Source organism: Pelmatolapia mariae, linkage group LG2 (assembly GCF_036321145.2).
Source record: "Pelmatolapia mariae isolate MD_Pm_ZW linkage group LG2, Pm_UMD_F_2, whole genome shotgun sequence".
NCBI classification, from domain to species: Eukaryota; Metazoa; Chordata; class Actinopteri; order Cichliformes; family Cichlidae; genus Pelmatolapia; species Pelmatolapia mariae.
In genome coordinates this window covers 26001163-26028522 of record NC_086228.1, presented here as the reverse complement: position 1 = coordinate 26028522, position 27360 = coordinate 26001163, and the positions used below count along the sequence as shown (strand labels likewise).

The 27360-nt window shown below is 39.8% G+C and overlaps 1 protein-coding gene across 1 annotated transcript; it reads left to right on the top strand.

Moving 5' to 3' along the window:
• Positions 1–394: 394 nt before the first annotated feature.
• LOC134644038 (neuronal acetylcholine receptor subunit alpha-3-like) lies at positions 395–24414 on the top strand. The gene is made up of 7 exons (XM_063496689.1): positions 395–639; positions 14074–14213; positions 14317–14361; positions 14457–14566; positions 14851–15058; positions 16598–17611; positions 23369–24414. Exons 1-7 carry the CDS (start codon positions 582–584, stop codon positions 23492–23494), a joined length of 1701 nt encoding a protein of 566 aa, XP_063352759.1. The 5' UTR covers positions 395–581; the 3' UTR covers positions 23495–24414.
• The last annotated feature ends 2946 nt before the right edge of the window (positions 24415–27360 follow it).

Genomic DNA, 27360 nt, shown 5'->3' with positions numbered 1-27360 from the left:
TGCTTGCAAAATCAATTAAGTGACTAAATAGGTCATTTACAGCTCAGTGCTGAAAATGTGGGATCTTTAGTGCGTGTAGGTGAGTGCTGCATCTTTCTCTCAGGGGATAATTCTTTGAGGTAGGGATATTTGAGTTGTTGATTTTTTTTAAAGAAATGTTGGTAATTTTCACAAAAACCTGCGTCAAACACTGAACAGGAGAGTTTTTATTTAATATGAATGTTTTTTTTTCTGTACGACCCTTACGCTCCTAGAGCCATATTCGAAACCATTTAATTATTCCAGACCTATCACCTCTGAGTCACTCTGAGTCAGATCGCAAGGTTTGACCCTTAGGTGTGCGTGTTTGTGTGCGCGCGCAAGCGCGTGGGACGCAGTGCCGGGGGAGGCAGGGGGGAGGCGGGACGTGCAGAAGTTGTCCATGTCGGCAGAGCGCACCAACCTCTCCGCGTTCGGGAGCGCAAAGGAAAAAGATGCTCTAATCTTGAGGCTTCACCGACATCTGCAGCAGATTATTACGAGAAGTCATTGTTCAGCATCGCTATTTATATCCAAAAAACTCGCGAAGCGCCGATGTCTCCATGAATCTCTCCGGGAAACTAACAAACATCCTCCTGCTGGTGATCCTCGCAGCGCAAGGTAGGACACGGCGCTCCGTGCATCGCTGAAAGTGCCTTTTACTCAGTACTTTTAAACCATCACTTTCTGTGTTTTCCTTACTTGTCATGTCAGTTTTAAGTATTTTTGGCTGCCAAACTGACCTCGAGTTGACTCCATTGTGCGCTTCTCAGTGACAAGAAACTGCTTCTCTTTTCAGTCCAGAGAGGACGATCCATTAAAGCCAGTCAGGATAAAGGCAGAGCAACCTAAACTTTACCTCAGTTTATCAACCCAGTTAATTTGTATTTGGACACGCATGCACGCTGATGTTGTGAAATCTCTGAAATGTCTGTTCACGAAACAGTGAACAGCCATATTATTCTCAAATTCCTCTGGGGCACCAGTAGCGCACATCTTACAAAACAAGACCGTTTTGCTTTGTTCTTTTTTTGCGTTTAACGCACTTGTTTCACATTACTTCACGACACAGGGCACAACATTTGTCCATGGAAAATTGTGCCCAACCAATAACAAATCCCACGTGCCTGTGAAATATAATATCCTGTGCTTTTCAAACTTGTGGAGTCACTGTTATGCTGCAGAGAGTGAAAACAGTGGGATGTAAGCGCACTGTATAATTGTTAGATTTTAGTCTACACATCGGGTTTGGTTACTTTTTATATAAGGTTGATGACTTAGAGCTTAACATGTCAGCATGTAGCTCACATTGACCATCAGTGCCAAAAGTGACGCAACATAGGGGTGACAAACTGCTCAGTAAGTGTCCATTCAGATTTCATCCCTGGTTTCACAAGGTGTGAAGGGCTTGGGGACTTCTGCAGAGTTCAGAGGTCATGATTCAGACTAGCACCACAACACTGCACAGGCAAGCAGATGGTTGCCTGGGGTAATTACTATAAGGTAACCCTGGTACTTAAAAATGGACTAGAATTGACCAACAAAACTCAAATTTTCCTTATGCTTTAATAATAATCAAACTACTAGTTTGTCTGCACTTTGCTTTTCTCTATGTGCGACCCATTTCTTTATTTTCTTGTATTTAAAATCACCTGTGCACACATTTTCTTTTTGCTTCTGCCTTTGGGTTGTGTAAGGGTGTCAGTCTCTTGTGTGCTTTAAAATAGTGGGGTCTTTGAGTAGCTCCTTGGGGAACCAGAGAAAAAACAAAGAGTAGATAAATGCTCTAAAGAGGAAGCTTTGTGTCGTATTCCCATGTAACTTGATGGTTATTTTAATCCTAAGTTTTCTCCCATTCACTTCCACAAATATAGACACGCTTCTTCAGAGAGTGTCTTCACCAATGGGAACACCTTTAATGGGGATGTGTGTGTGTGGGATAAAATAAATGATAAAAAAAAGCTGCATTGCCTTCATTTCATACTTACATGGTAATTTTTTTTCACTTCACACAAAAATCACAATCATATATTTAGTGATATATATTTAGTTTCCAGACTGGAAAAACAAAGCCAGTGGGAAAGATCTTAAAAACAAAAGCTTCATTCTATCCGAAGGCCACCAGATGGCGATAGCTGTGGTGCTGCAGTTATTTCTGTCTTTATCCGATTGCATCCATTCTGTTAAAGTTTAAAGCTGCTACTTTCCTGATGAGTTTATGGGCTCGGTCACACACTTTCCGTTATACATTTATACACAACAGTGGCAGCACAGATAAAAAGTTTTACAGTTTGAATAATGTTTATGTGCTGTGCCGCCATCTTGGTTGAGTTGGGTTTGGTGGGGATCTTTCGACTTTCCGATTTGGAAATCCATTCCAGTAAAACATTTCAGCTGGGAACTCAGAAATTCCCACTTGGTTTGGAATGCATGACTATTAAAATGAGACTTCAGAAACCAGTGGCTAATGTTAAAGGATCTATAATATTTATGACTATTAGTAGTTTAGTTGGAGTTAAAGTTTTAATGGCTAATTTAATTAGATTTTATATTGACTAACAAACTAAACTGAGAGGCAACTTTTTGAGTGAATATTTTTAAATACTGAAATATAAAATGGTAAATACATTTTGTTTTAGCATTAACTAAAGCTAGCTGGGACTATTTTGCCAGATAGCTTTTTCAGTTAGGCAACATTTGGCTGGTTGGTTAGAGGACAGAAATTCAAATTCAGGTCTTAGGTAGTTAATGATATGTAGATAATAGGTTTTAATTTTTTCTGCTGGTCACCTCCAGCCTTAATAGAAGTCATTTCTCATGATAAACACCCAAATATTCCTTGGGGTATTCCAGATATCCCAATTGTTTTCCTGGGAATGGGCTGCTGAACATGCATCCTTCCTACAGACACTAGGAGGAGGAGTAATTAAATTGTTGTCTTTTTCATTTCAAAGTTCTGAGTGTGGTGGGGAGTTTGCTCCACATGCGGCACCTGGAGTCCTCCCTGGGGATCTGCACTAAGTGCCTTTGTACTGTCATGCTCTAGTCATCCTGTGAAAGACACTGCCTTTACACATCCTGTAACCTAACACAGACTCACAGTTAAGGAGAAGGGATGTGTTTCTGTAAGACACATAAAGTCCCCCAATTGTCTCTTTTTATGCCTCCCTCTGTCCTGTCATTCCCTTCAGCTGGAGAGATTTGCTACAGCCAGCAGCCTTGCTGCTTTGCCCTTGAACTGAATGAATTTCAAAAGGAAACAGTGCCTTAAAAGGATGACAGTGTCAGTGCTCTCATATCAGAGCACATTTTGCTCTAGTGAGAGGAAATCCACTTTATATTGTTACTAGTTGTGAGGCGGTTACCTTGAAAACCAGGAGGGTTTTGGCCTCACCTTTTCTATCCCCCTACTTTGTCCTCCAGCTCCCCTCTCCTCCCCAATCCTTCACTGACTCTGTGGTCTTTTCTACGAGTATGAACAGGAGCTGTGCATGCAGATAAGTGCCTAAAAACACACACAGATTGTACAAACACTCCCAGTGGGGGTCCGATTAGTGAGCTACAGAAGGTATTGTTTCCTGCCATCCAGGATCGGCCCTCATAACAGAGGAAAAGCTGATCCTGCCGTTCATGGGATTGGGGTATTTTAGTCAGAAATAGAGTCTTGTTGAAGTCGCTTGGAGGTAAGGAATGAGAAATCTGTACGGCATGGGGATTTAGTTGGAGTTATGACATTCAAAATAAAGTTACTGCCTGTGGAATATCGATTGTGGTGCACATCAGCATATTTTAGAACAGGATGGGCTGCTATACCTTGGAGACTGAGTGATAAGGGTGAGTGAAACCGCGTGATGCATTTCCCTTCAGCATCTCCACAAATTGCTGAGAGAGATGTCCAGCCACGCTCGCATTATACTGACCCGCTCCGCATTATGTTTCAGCCTTGACCCTTCATCTCACTGTACTGTGCTTTTTAATAGGTTACTCTGTGGGTTGACAGCGTAGAGGATCTGCGTTCAAACCAGTTCTGCCCAAGAGAGCCAGAAAACTAGTTATTCAAAAGCGTAGCGTGGCAACAATCAGAGTTTTTTCCCCCTATCTGAGGCATTAGAAATGGTTTATATTAAGCCACCCTACTCTGTAGCACTTATCTAAGTCTGCTTATATGAAGTTGTCTGCTTTGCATCGCAGCATCATCAAGCGTATTTGCTCCTCTCGCAGACTTAAATGCTCATCTGAGATTCCCTTGGAAATACAGAGCTGCTCTCCGGTTTCCCTCCCAGAAGCAATATAGTTGCATTAAAATCTGACAGGCAATCAGTGTGCATGTGTGTGTAAGTATGTGGCTTAAGGGCTGTGTGGTGGCTTGAGGATCCTCTTAACATGATTGTCATGTGATTATTGCCACCAAACTCCAGTTATTTTGCTCCTACACATGCTGTGTAGACACCCTTATTACGCCCCCTATGGACGCGCGCACACACACACACACACACACACACACACACACACACCCCCTCCTCCAAACAGCCCTGCTGTCTGATTCCTCTGGGACATCCTGGTCTTCTGAGCTGGCAATGAATTGAGTCACACTTCATGATGGAAAGATAGAAAGTGAGAATAAAAGTGCTGGGGAGGTTGTCCGAGATGCCCCAGATGGAAGATGAGCACATTTTGTGCCCCAGTCCTTCTAACCACGCACCATTTTCTTCTGAGTGGCCTCTGTTTCTCTTATTATATTGTATTTATTTTTGTGTTTTTCCACAATCTCAGTGAACATAAGATTACAAGCGCTGAAGAACAGAAGCAGGATTAACAGCTTTAAAGAATGTCATCTGTAATACCTTTTGATCCATCTTTAATCTTAAGGTCCAAATATTAATGTTTTTTCCATCCCAAGTCTGTTTCTTAGACTGATGACGCTTTTATTTTTCTCCAGCCATATACTTGAATCTATCCTTCTTTGAAACCTTCATCTGCTCTCAAAATTTCCTTTAGACTGTTGTGAAATGAGGCCGGCATCATCAACACTGATTTCCAGGTTAAGTTTTACCTTGTTTCTGATTGATGATTTCAAACTTATCCAGATGATTGAGGACAAAAAATAACTTCTGCAACAAAAGCATGTGCTGTTCCCGGGTCTCCTGCTGCAGTGGTTTAACTTGCGTCCAGTAACAACTGTGAAGCCCAGCATTACTTCAAAGTTCCTTTCTTTGGATGGATCCTGGGAATTTACCTGGTCTGTATGAGAAAATCCCAAATAACTGGAGCCGGTGTCATCCAGTTGGTGCAGCTACTGAGGAAAGAGGATGGTTTGCCTTTTTGTTGGTCTTTTGAGCGGCAGCACAGCAATCTGTACAGCATGACTCTTAATATTATGATGCAGTAGTTGCACACTGAGATGCTCCTGCAGCCTCTGTTCTCCATAATCTCTAAAGAATAATTATATCCATCAAGCCATTAGAGCCACTTGTATCAGTTACCTTATTGCTTTCTTCCCACTCAGTGCTTAAAGCAATCGTGGAGAGTTTTCCCCAAATGGATTGGAATACTACCCTCTTTTAGACCCAAAATGGAAACCACTATCTGTCAACTGGGGGAATTTCTTGTAACTGTGTTTCTAACATACCCCAGTGCAAATGATTAAACCTGCAAAACACATTTTCCCAATACCCATTTAACCTTTATTTATGAAGAGACAGAAGGGAGTAATGAACAGCAGTTATTCACAGGTAGTGTTCATGGCCCTTGCAACCATTCAGCATATGAGTTGCCTGTTCAACCAGGTGATTTACAGTGGTACAAACTGTGCACAAAGTATGAAAAGTTACTGCAGTGTTCAGTGCTTTCGTGGATTTAGCCAAATGACATAAGTATATGTTACCTGAGGCTATAAAGCTAGCATAAAAGATAGAATTCAATGAGTGAATCTCATCAGCACCTAAACACCCCAAATATAAATTGATATCTGTTACACTTGATGTAAAATGGTACTAGTACCCTAGATGTAACCAGTCCAACATAGTGCATCACTACAAATTATTCAAAACATCATGTATATGTAACACACCCAAAGAAAGATTCTAGGTCTGACCAACCGTCTCAGTCGTGGGCAAAAAAAAGACAGTCAATAAAATTCTAAAAGATAATTTATTGACAAATACTCAAGAGATAAAAGAAAACAGTCCAGTGTCCCTTTTATGAATCAAATAAAAACACACAGTCCCAAGGCCAGAGCCAGCTATGCCACACGACCAATTGCACTCCACGTGTTGCCTTTAACAGGGTTAGAAGTTGTCCTCGGAGACCCACCACCCTGCAAGCATGTAGCCGGTGGTCACTCCAGCCTCTGCAACTCTGCTACCTTTAGGCTGTGGCATATATTAGGCCCTGGCCTGCACAGAGAGACAAAACGACACCTTCACAATAGAAGTCATAGCACAAAACCCATCCATCCCAAACATATCCAATTACATCACATTACATACCTGCACAGAGAGACAAAACGACACAGCAGTGTTTGTAGTGTGGGCTATAAGTAGACCAGTGTATCAGTGCAATCAAGTACACCTGCCTCTAATTAGTCCAACCCCATTCCAGCCATTGGCTCACCAAAAATGTGACACACACACACACACACAACCACTCCCAACCCAGTGCAACGTCACACAATAATATGGAGCTGAATTAACACAGGCACATTAGTCTACCATGTTACATATATATCCAATAACTGACTTTAAAGCTACACATTTAATTTGGACATGACAGGTAAGCTTTAAATTCATGCTGAATCTCACTCTTGCTGAGCAGCGCTTACCATTGAAAACATTCTTCATCTTCCTCTCCTTTCCTCTCTTTCTTCTCCATCTCTCAGTGTTAATGTTTTTTCCCTCTTCCTGGGAAACACAGCAAGTGCACATGTAGCTCACAGACACGTTTTGTGAGAAACTGCACAGAAACGGTTTGTGTGTTTGGTTATATTTGTTGAATTGTTTGAAATGATGGCGGCTCCTCTTCTGTATCTAGCTAGATGCTTAAATACCGGGATTTAATTTCCAATGATGACATTATTTTCCTACTATGAGAATTGGAAGTACATATTTTAGCAAAGTCCCCCCCTCACCCCAATTTCTGTACTCCTCACTTTGAAATGAGGACACAACTTTAACTCAAACTTTAGCTAATCCACTGCAAAAACTTCTGCCATGGATTTGGGACGCAGCGTTTGTCAAAATCTTTTTCTGCGTACTGATTCAGTCAATACTGCTGACATGCATGATAGACAGGCCTGCTTCAGCATCTCTGGAAGAGAGATAAGTAGCACTGACTACCTGCAGCTGTGACTGCAGTGCTGTGAGAACCATCACAGCCACCCACTCCAGGCAGACTAAGTCCCCAGACTGCATTTCTCAATTTAAGAGTGTCACAGCAACAGCACACTTTCATTTCTAGCCTCTGCTAAAACAAGGCACAGTTTTAAATATGTGGATACATTTTAATTAAATACTTAGCAGACCTAAGCATTTAGGCTCGTAGTGTCAGTCGTATTAAAAGACATGGCTTGAGCTTTTTTATTTACGTTTTCCATAGAATGGCTAAATACTGTATTTTATCTCCTTTAAAAGGGGCTCCCATCTAGTTTTCCTTCCTTCCCATACGCCAGCTAAATCCTTGGGTGTTTATCTTGTCACATCAATCATTATTTCTTTGGATAAAATCACATTTCGCTGAGTCTAAATGACAAAACAGTGCCAAACCTTTTACTTTTCTGGGCGATTCGCTGTTGGGTTCATTATTTTGTGTCCCAGGTGCTGTTCCCGCCCACTCTGACACAATTCACAAAATAAAATGAGCAATTACGCCTGAAGCTCATTTTCATGTTAACAGAGTGAAGAACTTGCTTTGTTGTCTTTAAATGGGTGATCACTTCTTGGTTAATTTTAGCATTTCAGGAAATATATTCTCCGTTTTTTTTAAACACCACCACCAAAAAACCCAAACAAAAAACCTAAACCTAAGCTTACTTAAAATATCTTATACAGAGAGAATGCAGCCTCAAACCTCCCACATCTTTTTTGATGAAAGCAGGGAGACAAGTGGCAATTAAATTTCACGCATCAGTGAAAAAGAAAATCTTTTACTTTTCAGAATGAGTCAAATCAAAGGTGGATGAACATAAATAGTAACACACATAGTTATGTGTACGTACTGTAGCCCCCATATATGAAGCTACACTTAGATTAAACACCTTATGCTTCATGGGACAGTCAGAACGTGCTGTAATCATTGTGGCTTCTCTTGTGCGTCATTCAGGATGTCAAAGTCAGGCCATCAAAAACCCTGGAGAGCAAAGGCACACTATCTAGCTCTTCTCTCCTTGTACTTGCTGTCACTTTTCCTATCTCTTCTTGCCACTGTCTCTCTCTTTGTATCTGTTTTCTATGCACTCTGACAGTGGTGTATTTTTGGAGGGTAATTAGTTCCTTCAGAGTGTCCACAACTGGCTTCCAGGCTCATCCTGTTAAGCACATGCCTGATCAAAGAGCCTCCCACAGGCCATGGGTCTTCCAGCAGCTTTTGGCTCCTGTAGCCACAAGAGACAAAGACAGACTCAGTGTTTGGCTTTCTAATTCTAAATCAATGTGGCTTTTTAAGGGTGAAATGCATGACAGCTTGACTTGGCTTCATGTGCAGCAATACAAAGGCTTGTCACTTTGATACAGCACAAAGTGAGGGGAAGGAATGAGCACATGTCCGGTGAAATGAAACATGAATGTCAAGCTGATTTCCTTTGGCACAGTGATTATGGTAACTTCATTCTAAACCTTGAGGTAAGGTGAACCGATAAAGGAAAAGGACTTGGTTTATTTTCAGTTCTAGCTACAACCATTAGGGTTGGTTTGTTTGAGGGTATTCTTGGTTCCAGTGGTTTCTATCGCCATTAACTTGGCTTTTTAAAATATACATATCTGAATGATCATACCAATAGCCTGTTTCTATGACTGAAAAAAACAAAAAGATAGCCAGGTTGACCCAAATCAAAATGAGTTCAGCATCTCAAAATTTTGTCTTACTGACTTTAACTTCAAAGTAAGTCGAAATTTTGAATTACTAACTTGAAATTTCAAGTTAGTAATTCAAAACTCAAGATACTTAACTAAAACTTTCTTTACCCATGGGAACATTTTTTCAGTGGTGGAGTGGTAGAGTGGTATATGCCAAACCTTTGTTTGAACCGTCTGAAACAATAGAAGCGTATCTGAAATGTGAGTGTATGTATAAATAATACAAAGTCCATAGGTGATTGAATGAATGAGACCTGTAGTAAGAAAACAATCTGAGTGCTCAAATGAGTAGAAAGGTAAATTATAAGTACCATTCCATTTCAGGTTCGAGATTGAAGATTCTTTATTTGTCACATGATTAGTTATACAAGTACAACATGCAGTGAAATGTATCCTGACATGCTCCTCGACTTAGCAAAACGAGAGGGAACATTATATACATTAAGTGAATATATACAGGAGGACATTATGTGCAGTAAGTAGCATTATATGCAGCAATTAAGTGAATTATGTACATAAAATTAATTAAATTAAATAGACAATCTGGAAATTTTAAATTGAAAATCTGAAAAATGTACTTTGTGCAAATGGGTGTTAAAGTGTCTAGAAGAGTCAGTCTGGGATGTGTTAGGAATAAGTCCCATCTCTGTCACTTATGGATGCTGTGGGAGGGTGGGGGTGCATGTTCTGGTTTAGGACCTGGATGGCTTGGGGATAGAAGCTCCTCTTGTTCTTGCTCGGATGGTGCGGAACCTTCTGCCTCTGCACCCACTCCACTGGAGCTCCGTTGATAGGCTTGTAGTATCTGTGCTGACTCCTTCTGAATTCCACCACCAGCTCCTTAGTCTTGCCGACGTTCAGCTGGAGGTGGTTATCCTGGCACCACGATGCCAGATCATCATTTACCATCCTCACTTACCAGACCAGAGGTTCTCAGTGTTTTTAGATTACCTTTTAATATTAGCTTAGCTCACTTGGCACCTCCTCAAACCCCTTCCCCAAAAGAGTACTACAGAACAGGTATCGATAATGAAAACAACTGAGTCAGACTGCAGTGTAAATGAGGCCACACAGAGCCGTTAGTCTGGCCGTAATGGTGTTTTGCCTAACCAGAAAGATAAGAAGCAGCTATAATCCATGTATAAGATAATAAAACTTTACAAAACTGTTGTGTTGAAAATAAAAAAGTCACAGCCGTTACTTTTGGAAGCAACCTCACATGCCCAAAAATTTAATCCTTATGCTGACTCTCAGGGAAAAGCAGTAAAAGCTGTGTATAATCAACTGACATGTTAGTGCAAAGGTTATAATTAACTTCCTCTAAACTAAGGCTTCTTAACATCTTCAGTGCCAGAACAAATAAAGGGAATTAGAGGAGTGAATGTGCCATTGGAGGAAGGGGAAAAATATATTGGCTTCATTTTTTTTTTTTGTCACAAGGAACAAAAGGTCCAATTAACTGGCTGATTATAATTGCCCTGGTTTTTCCCTCAGCCAATTAGAGGCTTAAACAAGGTTCCGAGAGTGCAACGAATTAGGGAGCAGTGGGCAGTTTTTAAGGCAGGTACAGAGAGCAGAAATTACACAAGTGTCCCCAGAGAAAGTTCTTTTCATTAAGCTTTAAGACTTAGATCGCCTCTGCCACTGACCTCAGAAAACTTCAGTGCAGTTTTGAAGTCACTACATAATTTTCAGCTTCTTACCCACTTAGCAGGGAAGCAAGATCTTAAGAACAAAAATCAACCACACTACTGTGGAATAAAATCAGCTGTAGCCATGTTAACAGGCTCTTTTAAGTCTCCCCCCCCTTTAACACACACGCTTAAAAGGGGACTCTGCTGTGATTCACCCAGAGTAGAAGAGCACCCCAACAATCTTTACTCAAGGATACTTTCTCTCTCCATCTTTGGCCAGGCTTGGCTGTAGTGTGTGTTTTTGCTCCAAGTATGCTATACTGCACAAACAGGAGAGACTGATTAGCAAAATGTGTAACAGCTGTGCCAACCGGTCACACCTGGCACTGCCCTCTTGATTGCAGCTGTGATAACTGCTCCCCACCATCGGTTTTCTGTTGTCTTTTTCCATTTTACTGCCTTAGATTGTTTTGGTAACACTGGCTTTATGAGCAAAGGTAATCCTGATCCTGAGTTTGATGGAAGCAAAGAAGTCGATATCATTTTAGCGTGTAAGCTGAGCCTGCCAGGGAAATTTGTGTTTAGCATCTAAGGTTGGAAAAAAAAGTAAAAGGCTTCAAAAGTGTTTACTGATTTAGATTTTAACCTTTTAGACTCACAAAGAAACTAACTTGGGATAAATTCTCTGAAAATGTATTTATTCCTGTAGATTTTGTAAACAAATGAGCTTGTCTCCCAAAATGAAAAAACAGACTGATGCTAAACTGAAAAGTCTGAACCATATTCATCTAAGTGTACTCCCTGTTGTAATAAATGCAAGAACAGCTTTATGACTTCACTTTATGGGTTGTTATTATGAAATATTTGTTCTGCCACACAGGTTCTTCAAGAATGTGCTATATTAAAGTGATACCCTCACTGAAAGTCAGTTTTTATTTAAGATGATTGTGTTGGGTATTGTGTGGTGTGAGTACATACGAGCCATATGAAAATAATAATAATTAACAAAGCACCCTGGGGAAACAGAGGAGCGCTTGCTTCAGAGCAAACCACTGGTTTATTCTGCTTCTGCTCCATCTGAACTCAAGTCATGCCAGTTCAGTTTAGCTTAGTTTAGCCAGTTTAGTAGCCTTGTATCAGTTTATATCTGAAATACAAAAAATACAAATCTGTGTATTCAAATTTTTTATGAGGTGACTACTTTTTGTATTCACCTGATAATAACAGTGTACACTGGTTGATGCTTTAATATATTAGGATACTGCTGTCATAATTTTGGAACAGCAATTTGTGTCAGATTTTCACTCCTCCCCGAGGCTGGTTCTGCCAGAGGTTTCTTCCTGTTAAAAGAGAGTTTCTCCTTCCCACCGTTGCACCTCACTTTTGCTCATAGGAGGTCATATGATTGTTGGGGTTTTTTCTGTTTTCTCTGTATTATTGATTTCAGGGTCTTTATCTTACAATATAAAGCGCCTTGAGGCAACTGTTGTTGTAACTTGGTGCTATGTAAATAAAATGGATTTGAATTGAACCGATTTGAGTTTCCTGTTTTTTGAGACACGTCTGCAGTCAAGGGAAACCTGGTTCAACATAGCTAACAGACTGCCTGCTGCACTTCACTTAACTTCCAAAAATACATTTATTTGTCAAGTGTTGGTGCTCATTCTCCATGACTTAATTGCTTATGATAGAAGGAAGCCAAATAATTCAAAGAATAGGGAGCAGCAGTAAGTCTGATAAAGGTCAAGCACTGAAACTCCAGAAATAAACTTGATTTTGCAAAACAGACTGCTTGGAGTGTTGGATAGGTTTAAAACGTGACACAAATAACACACTGACGACCAAAAACATGAAAAAAAGCATCAAAATAAGAAACCAAAGCAGTTTTCTGTGGTTTTGTAGAGAGGAAACAGATTCAGACAGAAAGCGTCCCATTAAAGGTCGATGTTTTATTTAGTTGTTGTCAAGGAAACAAACCTTTTCAGTGAATATGGCTATTTGCGTGTATATGGGTCCTACTTGAATACATTCAGACCCGTCTCTAAAATGCAGTTCACTAAGTGCAGGTTTAATGGTTTCTTAGTAGACTGAAAAATGTGTCCGGCATTTCATGACTGGGAAGCTGTGATGCATGAGGTTGGCCTCGGAGGTTAAAGCATTTATTATTTAAGGGTTTTCAGCCTGAACAAAATTAAACAGTTCAAAATTTAAGGGTATAGAAGGCCAACCACAGGCATCCTGTGTTTAGTTAACCAAGATAAAAAAAAGGGTAGCAGGGGATAAAGAAACATGACAAAGAGCAGGTGAAAAAAAGTCTGGAATGGAAGCATTTCTGTAGTTATGAATAGATGTGAGGAAGCTCATTGAAGCCACTAGAAGAGTGTTTCTGAGGGCTTGCTGGTAGCGTGAGTGCCTGCTGTCCCGTGCGAGGCAACATTTTCTGCTTGGACAGGCGTGGGTCTGCATGTGCCATCCCAAGCACCAGTGTTACAAGTGGCAGCTTTCCACAGTATGACCTTCACTCCAGACTTAGACACACTTACACGTCTGCAGACACTTTGGCCAAAGACACATCATTCTGTTTTGCTTAAAGCCTCTTGTGCTTGCAGATTTTCTACAAGCTTTTAGGCTTTAATGAGACTATGTAAACATACAACTGAACTAACACACTTTGATCATTTGTAGCCCTCTCTCCTGTCATTGAATAAACAGCTTAAAAATGACTGAAAGTCAAACTGAAAGCCCCAGTGCTGTGAAGACTGGTGCATAGATTTACCTTTTTTGCTCATCACTGTCAGAAGTACAACGAAGGTGAATGGAAGTTGATTTGTGATGCTTAACTTTAGCAAACTGCTGCAAACATATTTCCTTACATGTATCCGCATGGCTAGATACCTCCAGGAGTCAGTCCTTTAATAAAGCTGTAGGTGGATGTGTTGTTTGGTCTGTCTGCAGTAACCGTATAATGAAAGTGAGGAAATGTTGAAGCTATTCTGAGTAATATGGATTTATTGTGAAAGCTCACATGTATTGTTTGCATTTTCTCTCCTTCACACTTTATTTTTTTCTTACTTTATCACTCGCCGGTGAATTAAACCCTTGATATTCCCAACTTCAGGACACAGGCGTTTTTTATGTTTCTATAGTGTTTGCTTTAGAAGACATTAATGTTAATCCTTCTGAGTGACTGACCTTTTAGTTACATTGAAGTCAAGTTCAGTTTGCTAGCAGCACTGGACAATGCCTACATATCAGCTCACTAAATGTGAAGCAACAGTTTCCCCCCTTATTTCCCTGGTAATAACTTATCATCTTTTCATTTCATTATTAACATCTCCATCCTACTTTTTTAGGCTGTTTTTCATCTAAGGCAGAGGACAGATTATTTCGAAGGTTATTCCGAAGGTACAACCAGTTCATCCGACCAGTAGAGAATGTGTCGGATCCGGTTACTGTCGAGTTTGAGGTGTCCATATCTCAGCTTGTCAAAGTGGTAAGAGGGTAAAATCAGTATAACAAATAGGTGTTTGATTAAAATAAATAAATAATAAGGCTCATCTATCTTTGACATCAAATTTCCCTGTTTATCTTTTCAGGATGAGGTGAATCAAATAATGGAAACCAACCTGTGGCTGAGACATGTGAGTGACAGTCACGAGCTGTGTTTTTATCTGTTCTTTTGTTACTTGTGGATTTTATTATGATCTTATTGTTTTAATCCCTGCTCGTCTTTCAGGTGTGGAATGATTACAAATTGAGATGGACCCCCTCAGAATTTGATGGGATTGAGTTCATACGAGTTCCGTCCAACAAAATTTGGAGGCCAGACATAGTTTTGTACAACAAGTAAGTGTTAGAGCATAGATGCTAAGAGGTTGTTACACTGAGGATTTTATTTTGTTATTTATTTCTGAGAAATCTAGATGTCTGTATTGTGCTATTTTATGTTATTTTCTCTTTTGCTTCGGAAGATACATTTTCACATCAAAAGCAACCACACACAGTAGATATGCACACCCTGTGTACTTCTCTAACACAATTTGCGTTCACTTGCTAGCAGTACCCTCTTGTCATTGCCTAGCGGTGTTAAAACTGTTAATTATATGTATTTTGGCCTTTTTCTCTAACAGTGCTGTAGGTGATTTCCTTGTGGAAGACAAGACCAAGGCTCTGCTAAAATTTGATGGAACGATCACCTGGGTCCCTCCAGCTATTTTTAAATCCTCCTGCCCCATGGACATCACCTACTTCCCTTTTGACTACCAGAATTGCTCCATGAAGTTTGGTTCCTGGACCTACGACAAGGCCAAGATTGATCTGGTGCTCATTGGCTCAAAGGTGAGAAGGACCATCTGGGGTGAAAGGAAATCGATCCCTGCAGTTACGTCATTAAGAAATCTCTGTCAGTTTTATTTATTTATTTGTTTTTAGCATTTTTATGCATCATTATTGAGAAGAATTATTTAGCACTGCACAGTAGTGAGTGCTTATATCTTCCAACTTGCTTAGATTGCTTCATTTTTTATGTTTGCCTTCCTCCTCTTTATTCAGTCCATTAGGTAAGTATCCTTAATGCACTTTCATTCTATGAGATGACAGTTGCACAACAAAGCAGCACTAACCTGCAATGTTACACTATATTGCCAAAAGTATTCATCCAAATCATTGAATTCAGGTGTTCCAATCACTTCCATGGCCACAGGTAAATAAAATCAAGCACCCAGGCATGCAGACTGCTTCTACAAATGTTTGTGAAAGAATGGGTCACTCTCAGGAGCTCAGTGAATTCCAGTGTTGTGCTATGATAGGATGCCACCTTTGCAACAAGTCCAGTCGTGAAATATCCTCGCTACTAAATATTCCACAATCAGCTGTTATATTATAACACAATGGAAGTGACTGGAAACGACAGACATTCAGCTATGAGGTGGTAGGCCACGTGAAATCAAAGCGCGGGATCAGCAAATGCTGAGGTGCATAATGCACTGAGGTTGCCAACTTTCTGAAGCGTCAATAGCTACAGACCTTCAAACTTCATGTGGCCTTCAGATTAGTTCAAGAACAGTAAGTAGAGAGCATCATAGAATGAATTTGGCCACGCAGGTGCATCAAAGCCTTACTTCATCAAGCGCAATGGAAAGCAATGTATGCAGTGGTGTAAAGCGCGCCACCACTGAACTCTAGAGCAGTGGAGGTGTGTTCTCTGGATCGATCATCTGGCTATCCGATGGACGAGTCTGGGTTTGGCGATTTCCAGGAGAATGTTACTCATCTCACTACATTGTACCAAGAGTCTTGACTGCAACCTGACAAAAGACCTCTGGGATGAATTAGAGCAGAAACTGTGAGCCAGGCCTTCTTGTCCAACATTGATGTCTTTGTAAGAATGGTCAAAAATTTCCATAAACATGATTTCCTTGTGGAAAGCCTTCTCTGAAGAGTTGAAGCTGTTACAGCTGCAAAGGGTCACCTGACATCATGTTAAACCCTATGCATTAAGAAAGGAATATTGACGGCAGATGAGCGAATGCTTTTGGCAGTACATTGCAGCTTAGACTTTGGATAGTCTGAATTAGAAAGTTAACTTTTTTTTGTTGAGAAGCAGTTGGAAATTTTAAACATGTGTTTGTTGTCTTTCTTTCAGATAAACTTTACTATGTGTTTTTACCTGAAATTCAGAATGTGATGGATTGGGGTGGTCATTGTCAAAGGGAAGACTGATGATGAACTTATTACAATGTTAAAATTGACAAATGTATTTAAATAGATTATTTTAATAACGAAGACAGATTCAGTTCTCTTTAAATGAACTTGTTTTAAACTTTGAGACATAATATTTTTTTTCTAAAAACAGCTTTCACATTTACACTTCACCAGGTGAACCTAAAAGATTTCTGGGAAAGTGGAGAGTGGGAGATTATTGACGCTCCAGGATACAAGCATGACATCAAGTATAACTGCTGCGAAGAGATCTACCCTGACATCACCTACTCCTTCTACATCCGCCGCCTGCCTCTCTTCTACACCATCAATCTCATCATCCCTTGCCTCCTCATCTCCTTCCTAACAGTGCTGGTCTTCTACCTCCCGTCTGATTGTGGGGAGAAAGTTACCCTGTGTATCTCCGTCCTTCTCTCCCTCACTGTGTTCCTGCTGGTCATCACTGAAACCATCCCTTCAACATCTCTTGTCATCCCCCTGATTGGCGAGTATCTCCTCTTCACCATGATTTTTGTCACACTCAGCATTGTCATCACTGTCTTTGTGCTGAATGTTCACTACCGCACACCTATGACTCACACAATGCCCGAGTGGGTGAGGGCTGTGTTCCTTGGCGTGCTGCCCAGAGTAATGCTGATGAGGCGTCCTATTGACCAGGGCTGCTCCTCACCTGCCAGAATTACAGGAGGGACAGGAGGAGGAAGCAGTGGTGGAAGCAAGAAAAGAAAAAACAGTATAGGAGCAACAAGTAGCTCAGGAAGTGTAAGTGTTGGAGGCATAACTGGGGGTGTAGCCTGTCCGCCGCTGGAAAGCGGTGCAGGAGGAGGAGGGGGTACGTCCTCAGCTGGTGGCTCAATGAACTGTGTGGAGTATGGTGAGATGAACCGTGACATGAAACGGGACATGAACAGAAGGTTCCCCTACAGAGGCAAAGAGGTACCGACTCCTGTCCCACCGCCAATGGTGCCACCACCACCACCTCCTCCCCAGCCACCTCAGACTCAGGGGCCCCAGGAGTCAGAGCTGCCCAAGCTGCCGAGGCCCATCAATGCTTCATCGCCGGTAAACGCTGTCGTCGCCTTTTCTGTGGTGTCTCCCGAAATCAAGCAGGCCATTGAGAGCGTAAAGTACATCGCAGAGAACATGAGGACTCGTAACAAAGCCAAAGAGGTACGCAATGTGGAAAACACAATCTTATCTATTTCAATATGCTTTTCAAATTGATATAAGTTATACTATATAGACAAAGTACTGGCCCACTTCTCTTTGAGTGTAGTGCTGTAATAGGATACCAACATTCAACAAATCAGTTTGGGACATTTATTTCCTCCTAGATGTTCTTCAGTCAACTGTGAGGCAGTCTTGCAAAGTAGAAGCATTTAAGAACCACACTCAGCCATGAAGATAAGATCAACTTAAGATACAGAGCACTATTGCCAAGTGCTGAAGCGCCATCCATTTACAATGTGCAAATGGATGGACGGTACTTAAATATCGCCTTTCTACTCAATTTGAGCACTCAAAGTGCATTCGCCAAATTGCACACATTAATACAGTGCTTTTATTTATAGTTGAGCACTTTTTGTCCAGCACATATCGATGGATGCAACAGGGGAAGCTCAGTTCAGTTGGTCCATGTGTTAATATATGAACACGTGGACAAAATACTAAGCTGGGGGGGCAATCCACCAACCTCGTAGTTGGTAGACAATCTCCTCCAGCACCCAGAAAATGTGTTTATAATGCGTAAAAGTCACCAAGGGTCTTTGCTGACTTAATGACTGATGTTAACATCAGCACAAAAACTGTGTGTGGAGAGCTTCTCATTGCAGGTTTCCAAGGCTGAGTGGCTGCTGTAGGTGTGCTGTGTAGGTGGTCCATTACTTTTGTCTGTATAGGGTATAGAGTCGTCTTAGCAAGTTGGGACAATGTGTAAAATTTAAATAAAAACAGTATGCAGTGATTTAAAAATCATTCAAACCCTATTTTTGTATGAGAAAAAATTAAAACCTAGTTTTGTAAGTTATTTTTAAATAATATATTGTTCAATTTAAGCCAGAAACATTTTTCAAGAACAGCTGGAACCAAGACAAGAAACAACAGCTGGCAACAAAAAAACAGCAGGTGGAATATATCTAATGAAGTTACTGAAATCATTAAAAAGTACAAAAAAGTGCCTCTCAGTTGCTTTCAGAAGGAAAGATAGGTTTACCTTACATGAACTCAGAGGTTTAGAAATGACTTTTGTCAACATAAAATTCAAAATTGTTTGTGCAGTTTGTCAGCTATGGTACATAAGTCATTAAAAGACTGAGAAAATTTGGAAAAATTTCTGAACATAGGGAACAAAGGCTGAAAAACAAAATTGAATGCAATGACTGTGATCTTTGGGCCCCTGGGCAGCACTGCATAAAAAACAGACATGATTTTGAACTGGAAATCACCACATGGGTTTAGGAACACTGAAAGCCACTCCTCAGTAAGACACTTACTCACTGCATAAATAGATCAAATTCAGCCAGAGAGAAAAAAAATAAACAAACAAGAGTTAGAAAAGCAGCATTCCCCTCTGTGCCCCTGGTCAGTCAAATCAAAATCTTTTTGAAATCTTCTGAAATCAGTTTTTGGCCATTGTAGTTTGTACTTATTTCAGCTAAATGTAGGATTTAAATGATTAGCAAATCATTGCATTCTGTTTTTATTTACATTTTACATTGTGCAAACTTTTTTTTAGAAACACCGTTGCACTATAATGCATGCAAGAAAAGATGGGAAAAGCCTTCCGTGGTTTCAGAGAGAGCTGTGTGAAATCTGAGTGACATCAACATAAAACTGGTTTGGGCTACAAGTGTGAAGTTAAAAATAATCCAGTTAAAGAAGAGCTAAAAACAAGCCTTTTTGCTTGTCTGTGCCTGAGGCTAGAGGCTTGTGGCTATATTAGTCACTACAAGCAAAACAAACTGTGAATTTTTTAAGTGGTTGTCATATATTGTTGAAAATATAGTCTCCTGGCTTCATGAAAGAAGGACCATTTACTAATATGTGCATGGAAAAGCTGTTATCAAGTGTACCCAAAATTACAGTTGGGTTTATGAAATTGCGTCCAAAGAGGAAGGAAGAAAAGGCAGATCTTTCCAAAATGTTTCCACTGGAGTGATGATGGTTTAATAGTAATAGTAATAAGAGTGTTTTGTAAAACTGGAAACAATGGACAAAACGCAATGGTATTAAAAATTCATACATGAAACATTTGTACGCGCAATGTAGTCACACACTTTTACATATCTGCTGTTAGTAAAATGAGGGCCAATATGTCAGGCTTTGGTGCATTAATTTTTATGTTTTTTTGTTCTGTGTCAGGAGTGTAAATAAAAGGTCAAGCAGGTATAACAACAATGTTCAGTTGAGGGACTATGCGTCAACAACAATTTTTATAATAATGTTTTGCCACACTATTTAATCTTATCACATAACTTTTCCACATTACTATGATTACAGGGATTACATTACTATGTTGAAAAACTTTTATGTAGCTGTGTGCAGCACTCAAGCTAAATTGATGCCTGCACAACCCTGAAATGCTACTTAAAATAAATATCCAGACATTAATAACAGCAAAGAAGGCGCAAAACCTAAAGGTAGTACCCTTGTTAGGATTTATATACATAGTTACATTACATGTTATAGCTTGATAATAACATGATGGGGTTAGGTGTTAATATAGAGGAAAAGAGACAATAAAGATATACAATTGAATTACATATAATTTCAGGTTAATAACCAAGTAGTAGCATATCTCAACCAGTTTTTGTTGTTAATTAATATTATATATTTTTCATTTATTAATGTTTTGGTAACAATATGTTAACCTGTGAGCACTGAAATAGTCATTTCTGTGCAATCTGAAGCTAAACATTATTGCCTTATTGCCTTTTTATTTTATTTTTATTTTTGCCATTTCTATTTAATTTAGGTCTCATTGCAGATTTTAAACAAAGTGCACAGATATACATCTGCATCCACATTATTATACATAGTTATTGGCACATTATATACATTTGAGTTTAATATAAGTCAGCTAAAAACCGTGGTAGCTATTACCTTACATGTGTTTAGATGACATTGTGTGGTCGTTACTTCTTTATTTCGACATTATTACTGCCCTGTTACCATGCTGTTTCTAAGCTGTAACCTCAAATGAATGAACTATTTTGTGCATTTGGGGAAAATGTAACACATTTTGACAACCAAACCAAGAATGAGTTATCGTAGTCTGACCACCTACACCCAGTTTTCACTAATATTTTGCATTCTTGCAAATTGAGGGAGATGCAAACACAAAGTCAAAAATCAGCCAAAGACAGCATCTCCCAGCAAGAGAGGCACCAAAGAGTTTACCACAAACTCACAAATGACTTCACCTTAATCATACCCTGTCTTAAACATAAGTGATAAAAATAAAAATGAATGTCTGCTTTCTAGACCTTTTATAGATTTTAGAACAGATTTCCCCCCCAAATATATGCAGAACATAAATAATCACACACATACACATAACCAAGCATTACTACATGTGGTTCATCTATGCATAATAGATGAATTTCTACCTAGCTTGGTAAATGGCTTGGAAGCCATTTACAAAGGGCTGCAAAGGGAGTGTAAAGCTTCTTGTTTGTCACAGATAGAGGGCTTTGTGCAGTCCTTCCTCACACTCTGGATGGTCCTGATATGATTGTTGCTGCTGCTCCAGCTTTACTTAGCAATGCTTGGATCCTTCTTGCATGCAGAATAGCCATACGGCCTTCTATATTCACACAATGGCATTATGGTCACTGAATCCATGATCTTATTGTCCACACCTGACCGATCAGGCCACACTCACACTATATTTAGCAATGTGCAGATGTATTAGACACAAAAAGGATGCGAGGAAGCCACAATGCCATAAATAGTGTTTATTCATACTAAAGTTCAGTAAATTAAAAACATTCCTTGCAAACTGTTTAAAGCTAAATAAAGAAAATAACTTTTTATTCTATAAAGGATTCCACTGGGAACATTACTCATGATCCACAACAAATAAATAAATCTTTTAAAGGCTTTCATGAGGCTTTACACTCACTACAGGTTAATCTCACTTGCAGAATTTCTTAAATATATAAATGTACCGAAAATAAATGACGATCAGATTGTGGTTCTGAATTCACCATGAAGCCCTACAGCATCTCCCAAACAATAAAGCCCCAGGGCCACATGGTTTTCCAGCAGAGTTTTACAAAGAATTTTGGCCTCTACAAGCAACTTCTTTTTTCAGAATGGTCACTGAAATTCAGAATGATCAGACTCTGTCTCTAAACATGAACTCTGCTGTCATTAGTCTACTTCTTAAACCAGGCAAGGATCCTGCGTTCCCATCCAGCTACTGCCCCATTTCAATTATAAACGTTGACCTTACAAAGTCCTTGCCAGAAGTTTAGAAAAAATAACTGCAATCATAATATATTCTGACCAAACAGGCTTTATTGAGGGTCAACACTCAGTAAATAATACACGTAGACTAATAAATATAATACATTATTGCTCTATCAACAAATTAGAAACCACAGTTGTCTCCTTAGATGCAGAGAAAGAATTTGACCAGATAAACTGAAAATTTGTATTAGCAGTTCTGCATGAATCTGGATTTGGTTCATTCTTTATAGACTAGATTAAAACACTGTACAGCTTTCCAAATGCTTGTGTTAGGATAAATGATTTTAATTCACAAAGCTTCAACCTACATGGTATAAGTCTTCAATTATCCAAACTAGCACCCATTTGAAACAAGCGAGATATTTATCATCGTGACATCATGAGAAAGGGATTAACAATCTAGAACGTGTACACTGATTATTTATTAATTAGTGTAGAATGTTACTTCTTGATCACATTATTTGGTCTCTTCAAAAAACCAACTGGGTGAATTTGTCTCTCTCTGGTCCTTGCTGATCAATTCCATTACCTAGAGGGGCTGGTCGCTGTAGTCTTGTTTCCCCATTTGCCTTGCAGGTGGATGAGGATGGTCTGTGGGACTATGCGTGTCTGCAGCCTCCTGAGAGCTGGAGAGCTGCTTTTGCTGTTTTGGAGTGTCTCTGTGTCTGCCTCGGTTGGTGGAGGTAGAGAACTGGGGAGGGTGCTGCCTAATAGTCTTCAATTCAATTCAATTCAATTCAATTCAATTTTATTTATACATCGCCAATACACATCAAGAGTTGCCTCAAGGTGCTTTATATTGTAAGGCAGACCCTACAATAATACAACTGAGAAACCCCCAATATGACCCCCTATGAGCAAGCGCTTTGGCAACAGTGGGAAGGAAAAACTCCTTTTTAAAAGGAAGAAGCCTACAGCAGAACAAGGCTCAGGGATGGGCAGCAATCTGCCGCGACTGGTTAGTGTGAGAGGAAGAAGATATTCATCTGCACACTCCAGTATGCTCTTTGTGTGGGGATGACTTCTTCCTGCTCTGGGGTCTTGTAGGGGGGTTGTGGATTGCGTGGGTCACAGTGTGTAAGGCCATTTTTGTGGCTTTGCTTCTTTTTTCCCTGCCTGTCCTGCCTTAGACATTGTCATACTATACCGCATTTAATATAATAACTGAAATTACAGAAATAAAAATAACAAAATAAATAAAGAGATAAAAGATTCACATGAACAAGAGGAGCCTATAAAGGTTCTATATAGCTGTTCTTGCAAAATCAAAATGTGTTTGGCACCACAGTGTATTTAGATCACAAAAAACAGTGAATGTAACAGTTTGTGCCATAAAGTTCACAATTACCATTAAGCAAAGGTCGCTTGAAGACATTTGGAAGAGGAAAGAAAGACAATGTGCTCTGGTTATTTTTATTCTTTCTACTTTAAATTTTCTTTGTTTTCTCTCCTCAGGTGGAAGATGACTGGAAGTACGTTGCCATGGTCATTGACAGGATTTTCCTGTGGGTGTTTGTGACAGTGTGTGTGCTGGGAACTCTGGGACTCTTCCTTCATCCCCTCATCAGTTTCTTTAAATGAACCACGTCTCTATGTCCTCACTTTTTCTCTTATTTTTGTCTACTTCTGTCTCTTTGCTCCACTTCGAGTACTTCAAGAATTATTCCCTTTGCCGGTCTTTCGTGTCTTTCACAGATGCCGTTGACCTCCTTTTCCAGCTTTCTGTTTCTCCTTTATCTGCCTCATGCTCTTCGCTGGGATTGCCATCATCAGCCATCACTTCTAGCACTCAGCTGTCTGTTTTCTCACACGACTTACCCAGATTTCCTCATCCTTCTTATGCTTTTCAATGTGCAATTGATGCTGCCTGGTCTTACTTTAACAGCCTCTTTCTCTCTTTCTCTGTTTTTAAAACCCTGCTCTTCTTTCTTTCTTTCTTTCTTTCTTTCTTTCTTTCTTTCTTTCTTTCTTTTCCATCGCTGCTTGTCTTTTCATGGTAATCCTCTGTTTCTTGTTGAGGCTGCTTTTCTACCACTCTGTGTGTTTAAGTGAAAATGTCCATTTTGTTATGATTGTTGTACAGTCTTAAACAATGTTACAATGATAAAAATAATTGTAAAATTGTCAGGTAACTGTTTAAGGGAATGTTGTAAGTACTGTATAAGTTTGAATAATTTCAAAGGGAAATGCATGAATGACTTTTCACTAGTCATTGTAAAGATTTTTGAGAGCTGTGCACAATATGACCTTTAAAGCTAAGAAACAATATTGCAGTCTTGTGTTTACTTGTTGTCAAATAGAAGTTATCTGTATTTTTCCCAGTCAATATCTGTAAAGTGTCTTATGCATGGCTTTGGATAATGACACTGACTATGGCTATACACCTTTAAAGATGTAGGTTTTCAGGTCCTAATTGTGCACCAAATTTCACAGAATCGGTGAAACATTTATGTATAGATACACTTTGACTTGCACAATGTAGATTAAACTTATAAAAGACGTGAAATAAATTGAATAATAAATTTAAAAATTGCTCTTGTCTTTTCTAACAAATAAATAAAAATTTACTCTGTGGAGTTTGTACTTTCAGTCCTTGATCTGTAAGCTGAGTCATTCAGTCAAAATGAAATACAGATCCCAGAGGCTGAAACCCTACTTGAGAAGTTAATGCCTTTTTGTGTGTTATAGGACTTGTGTGTCTGTGTGTGAATCCTAAAAATGAACTTGCCACTAATAAATAGTAATACATACAGTGGATATGAGATATAAACAGATACAAGTGTAACACAAAAGACAATAATAAGATTCAGCAACATCAGATTACAGTGAAGTCTAAAGACTGAAGTCTGAAGACTTGGAACCTTAATTTAAGTTATACAAAAACATGACCAGCTCTATAAATTTTCTAGCATAATTATATTCATTATCATTTGTTTAAGAGGCAATAGTACATGTGCAACATTCATTTCATTCATTTAGTCAAAATCTTTTACATGTTTAGAAATAAATACCAAGTCAAAAAATGTCTTGATGCATGCTCAATCATCCAGGTGAGGAAATCTCAGAAAGCTGATCCAAGTGACTTCTTCAGCCTGACTATACACACCACACTTGCAAGACAATACATCATTAAGTTGACTTTGAAGACAATGGATTGTTAACAAACCACTCTACAACACAAAACTTTTTGAGGTGTCATTTTATCAGACCGAACAACATGCACGCAAACACTACTAAAAATATAACCACCTCGGCAGATGGAGATAATAATTGAGAAAATTAACCTTTTCTGATTGTGCCACCAATTTCAAGCCAAAATTAGGACTGGAAGGTCCTGAAGTACAATCAATGTGTTATCAGCTGGACTTGAGTTATCTAACACAGCGATGCACATAGGCAGAAGACAGGAAAAAGGCTGCATTGCTAAAGCAAAAGTACAAAACTTGCCTTTTCTTACTTCCCTGCTCTTTTCAAAGGTCACGAGTGAGTCTGAATGTCCCTGTCAGCTCTCACAAGCCTACACACACACACACACACACACACACACACACACACACACACACACACACACATGCACATGCACACGCACACACAGCAACAGTTCACGCCATCCAGCCCTTTCCCCTCAAGTCACATTTGTGATTATGGCTTTGAATTGGCCCACACTGCAGCTCTCAATGATCTACTGCTCACACTTAATCCCTACTTGTGTCTACACACTGAGCCTGTACACATTTGTGTTTGGGTAAGAGTGTGTGTCAAGAGGAGACGGGGAAGATTACACATGTCACCTGAGGAAGTGAGAGCGAGAAACACACACTGAGACAGAGAGGGTGGAGATAGTGACAGAGTGAGTGTTAATGCAAGTCCATATGAGCACTCAGTAGCAAGCGTCTCCCTACATACGGATTATGGCGTGCATGGGGTCCGGCTATAAATATGAAGATGAGCAGCAGCCGTATCGCGGACACACATACTATCCCATCAGTCTCAGTCTGCATCCAGACAGGGTCATTTTAGTGCCTGGTTGCCACAGAATGAGGAGTTCATTCTGAGAACTACCAAATACTCTAGCTATATTTGGACAGTATGCATCCAATTTACCTAACAGCCTCTCCCCCAACTTATTGCAGCATTTAATAGGGAACGAATAAAGAGTCCTCACAACACCTTCATCTATAATTTTATCCACTAGACGAAGATGTTTCCCTTTGATGTATTTGGATGCCACTTATAGAATATGTCGAGAAAGACTCACAAATTGGCTGCTTCTAGAAAGCTGCAGCCACTCAAAGCTGAATTTGTAATGGTGTGAGTTTGATATTTTGCAGCTGCACTGTGGATCTTTCTTGAATGATTGGACTTCAAGAAGGGACTTGGTGGCAGTCAGAGACCAAAGCAGAGTGCAGCAAAGCCCTGGGTGGTAAATTCAGGGATAATACATTATTAAGCCAGCTACATGGATGAATATTTTACATGATTCTTCACTGTTGACACAACTGTTAGCATCCAGCTCCTGGATATGAAGAGTCCAGGATGATGAATTGCTTTTGGGGTTTTTTGTTTCAGGTTTGAGGTTTAAGGACTAAAGTAATTAAAAAAAATATATAATAAAATCATAGTTTTAGCTCACATTTGTTTTCCATAAAAAAAAAAGATCTTGACATTTTTCCCCAGATGAGTTTCTCTTCATCTTTTCTCATCTTCTGTCTCGTTCTCTAGCTTTCCATGCTTGCCTTGTCCACTACTTACAGGGATTCTGCCCACTGAGTTGCAGGGAGCGAAAAAGGGACATCTGCAGAGGACCACTTGAGCATGCTTGGGAGAACTGGGGCGGGGTTGTAGGGTGAGACAGGGGCATACTGCAGAAGGCTGGATGGTGAATTAGGGTAGTCTCTTGTGTAGTTGGGAGCAGAACGGTACATGCCTGTGGCCAGTCAACCATGGATAAGTAAAGGAGACTCTCCGCTAAATAATTCATTCCAATGGGAGCCTTCTGAACCCACGCACAGACGCACACACGCATGCAGGGTTCTCTCGCACACACAAATGGCTGCTTCTTGAAGTAGAATGCTGCAACGTCCTTACACCAAACACACACTCGGCAAAGAGCAGGCTCCTAATTTTACTCTTTGATGAATATTTGCAGATGGATGAAGAAACATTGTCTTGGAATAAAGAAAGAACATTTTGGTGGAACAGCGACAGCAAAAAATGCTTCAAGGTTGTTTTTGGCTTGTGAGCAAACATCACAGAGAAATGCATACAATACTTTTGATAAATCAAGAAACAATCTGAATACTTCACCACTGAGTGCTGAGGCATTTATAGACCTGATTCCTGAAAAGATGCTGTATTAAATGTAAATTTTAAAAACGTTCCAAGCATTTGCAAATCTAATAAAGCTACATTTTAGTCTCAACAGAATAAAGAAAACATGTCAAATG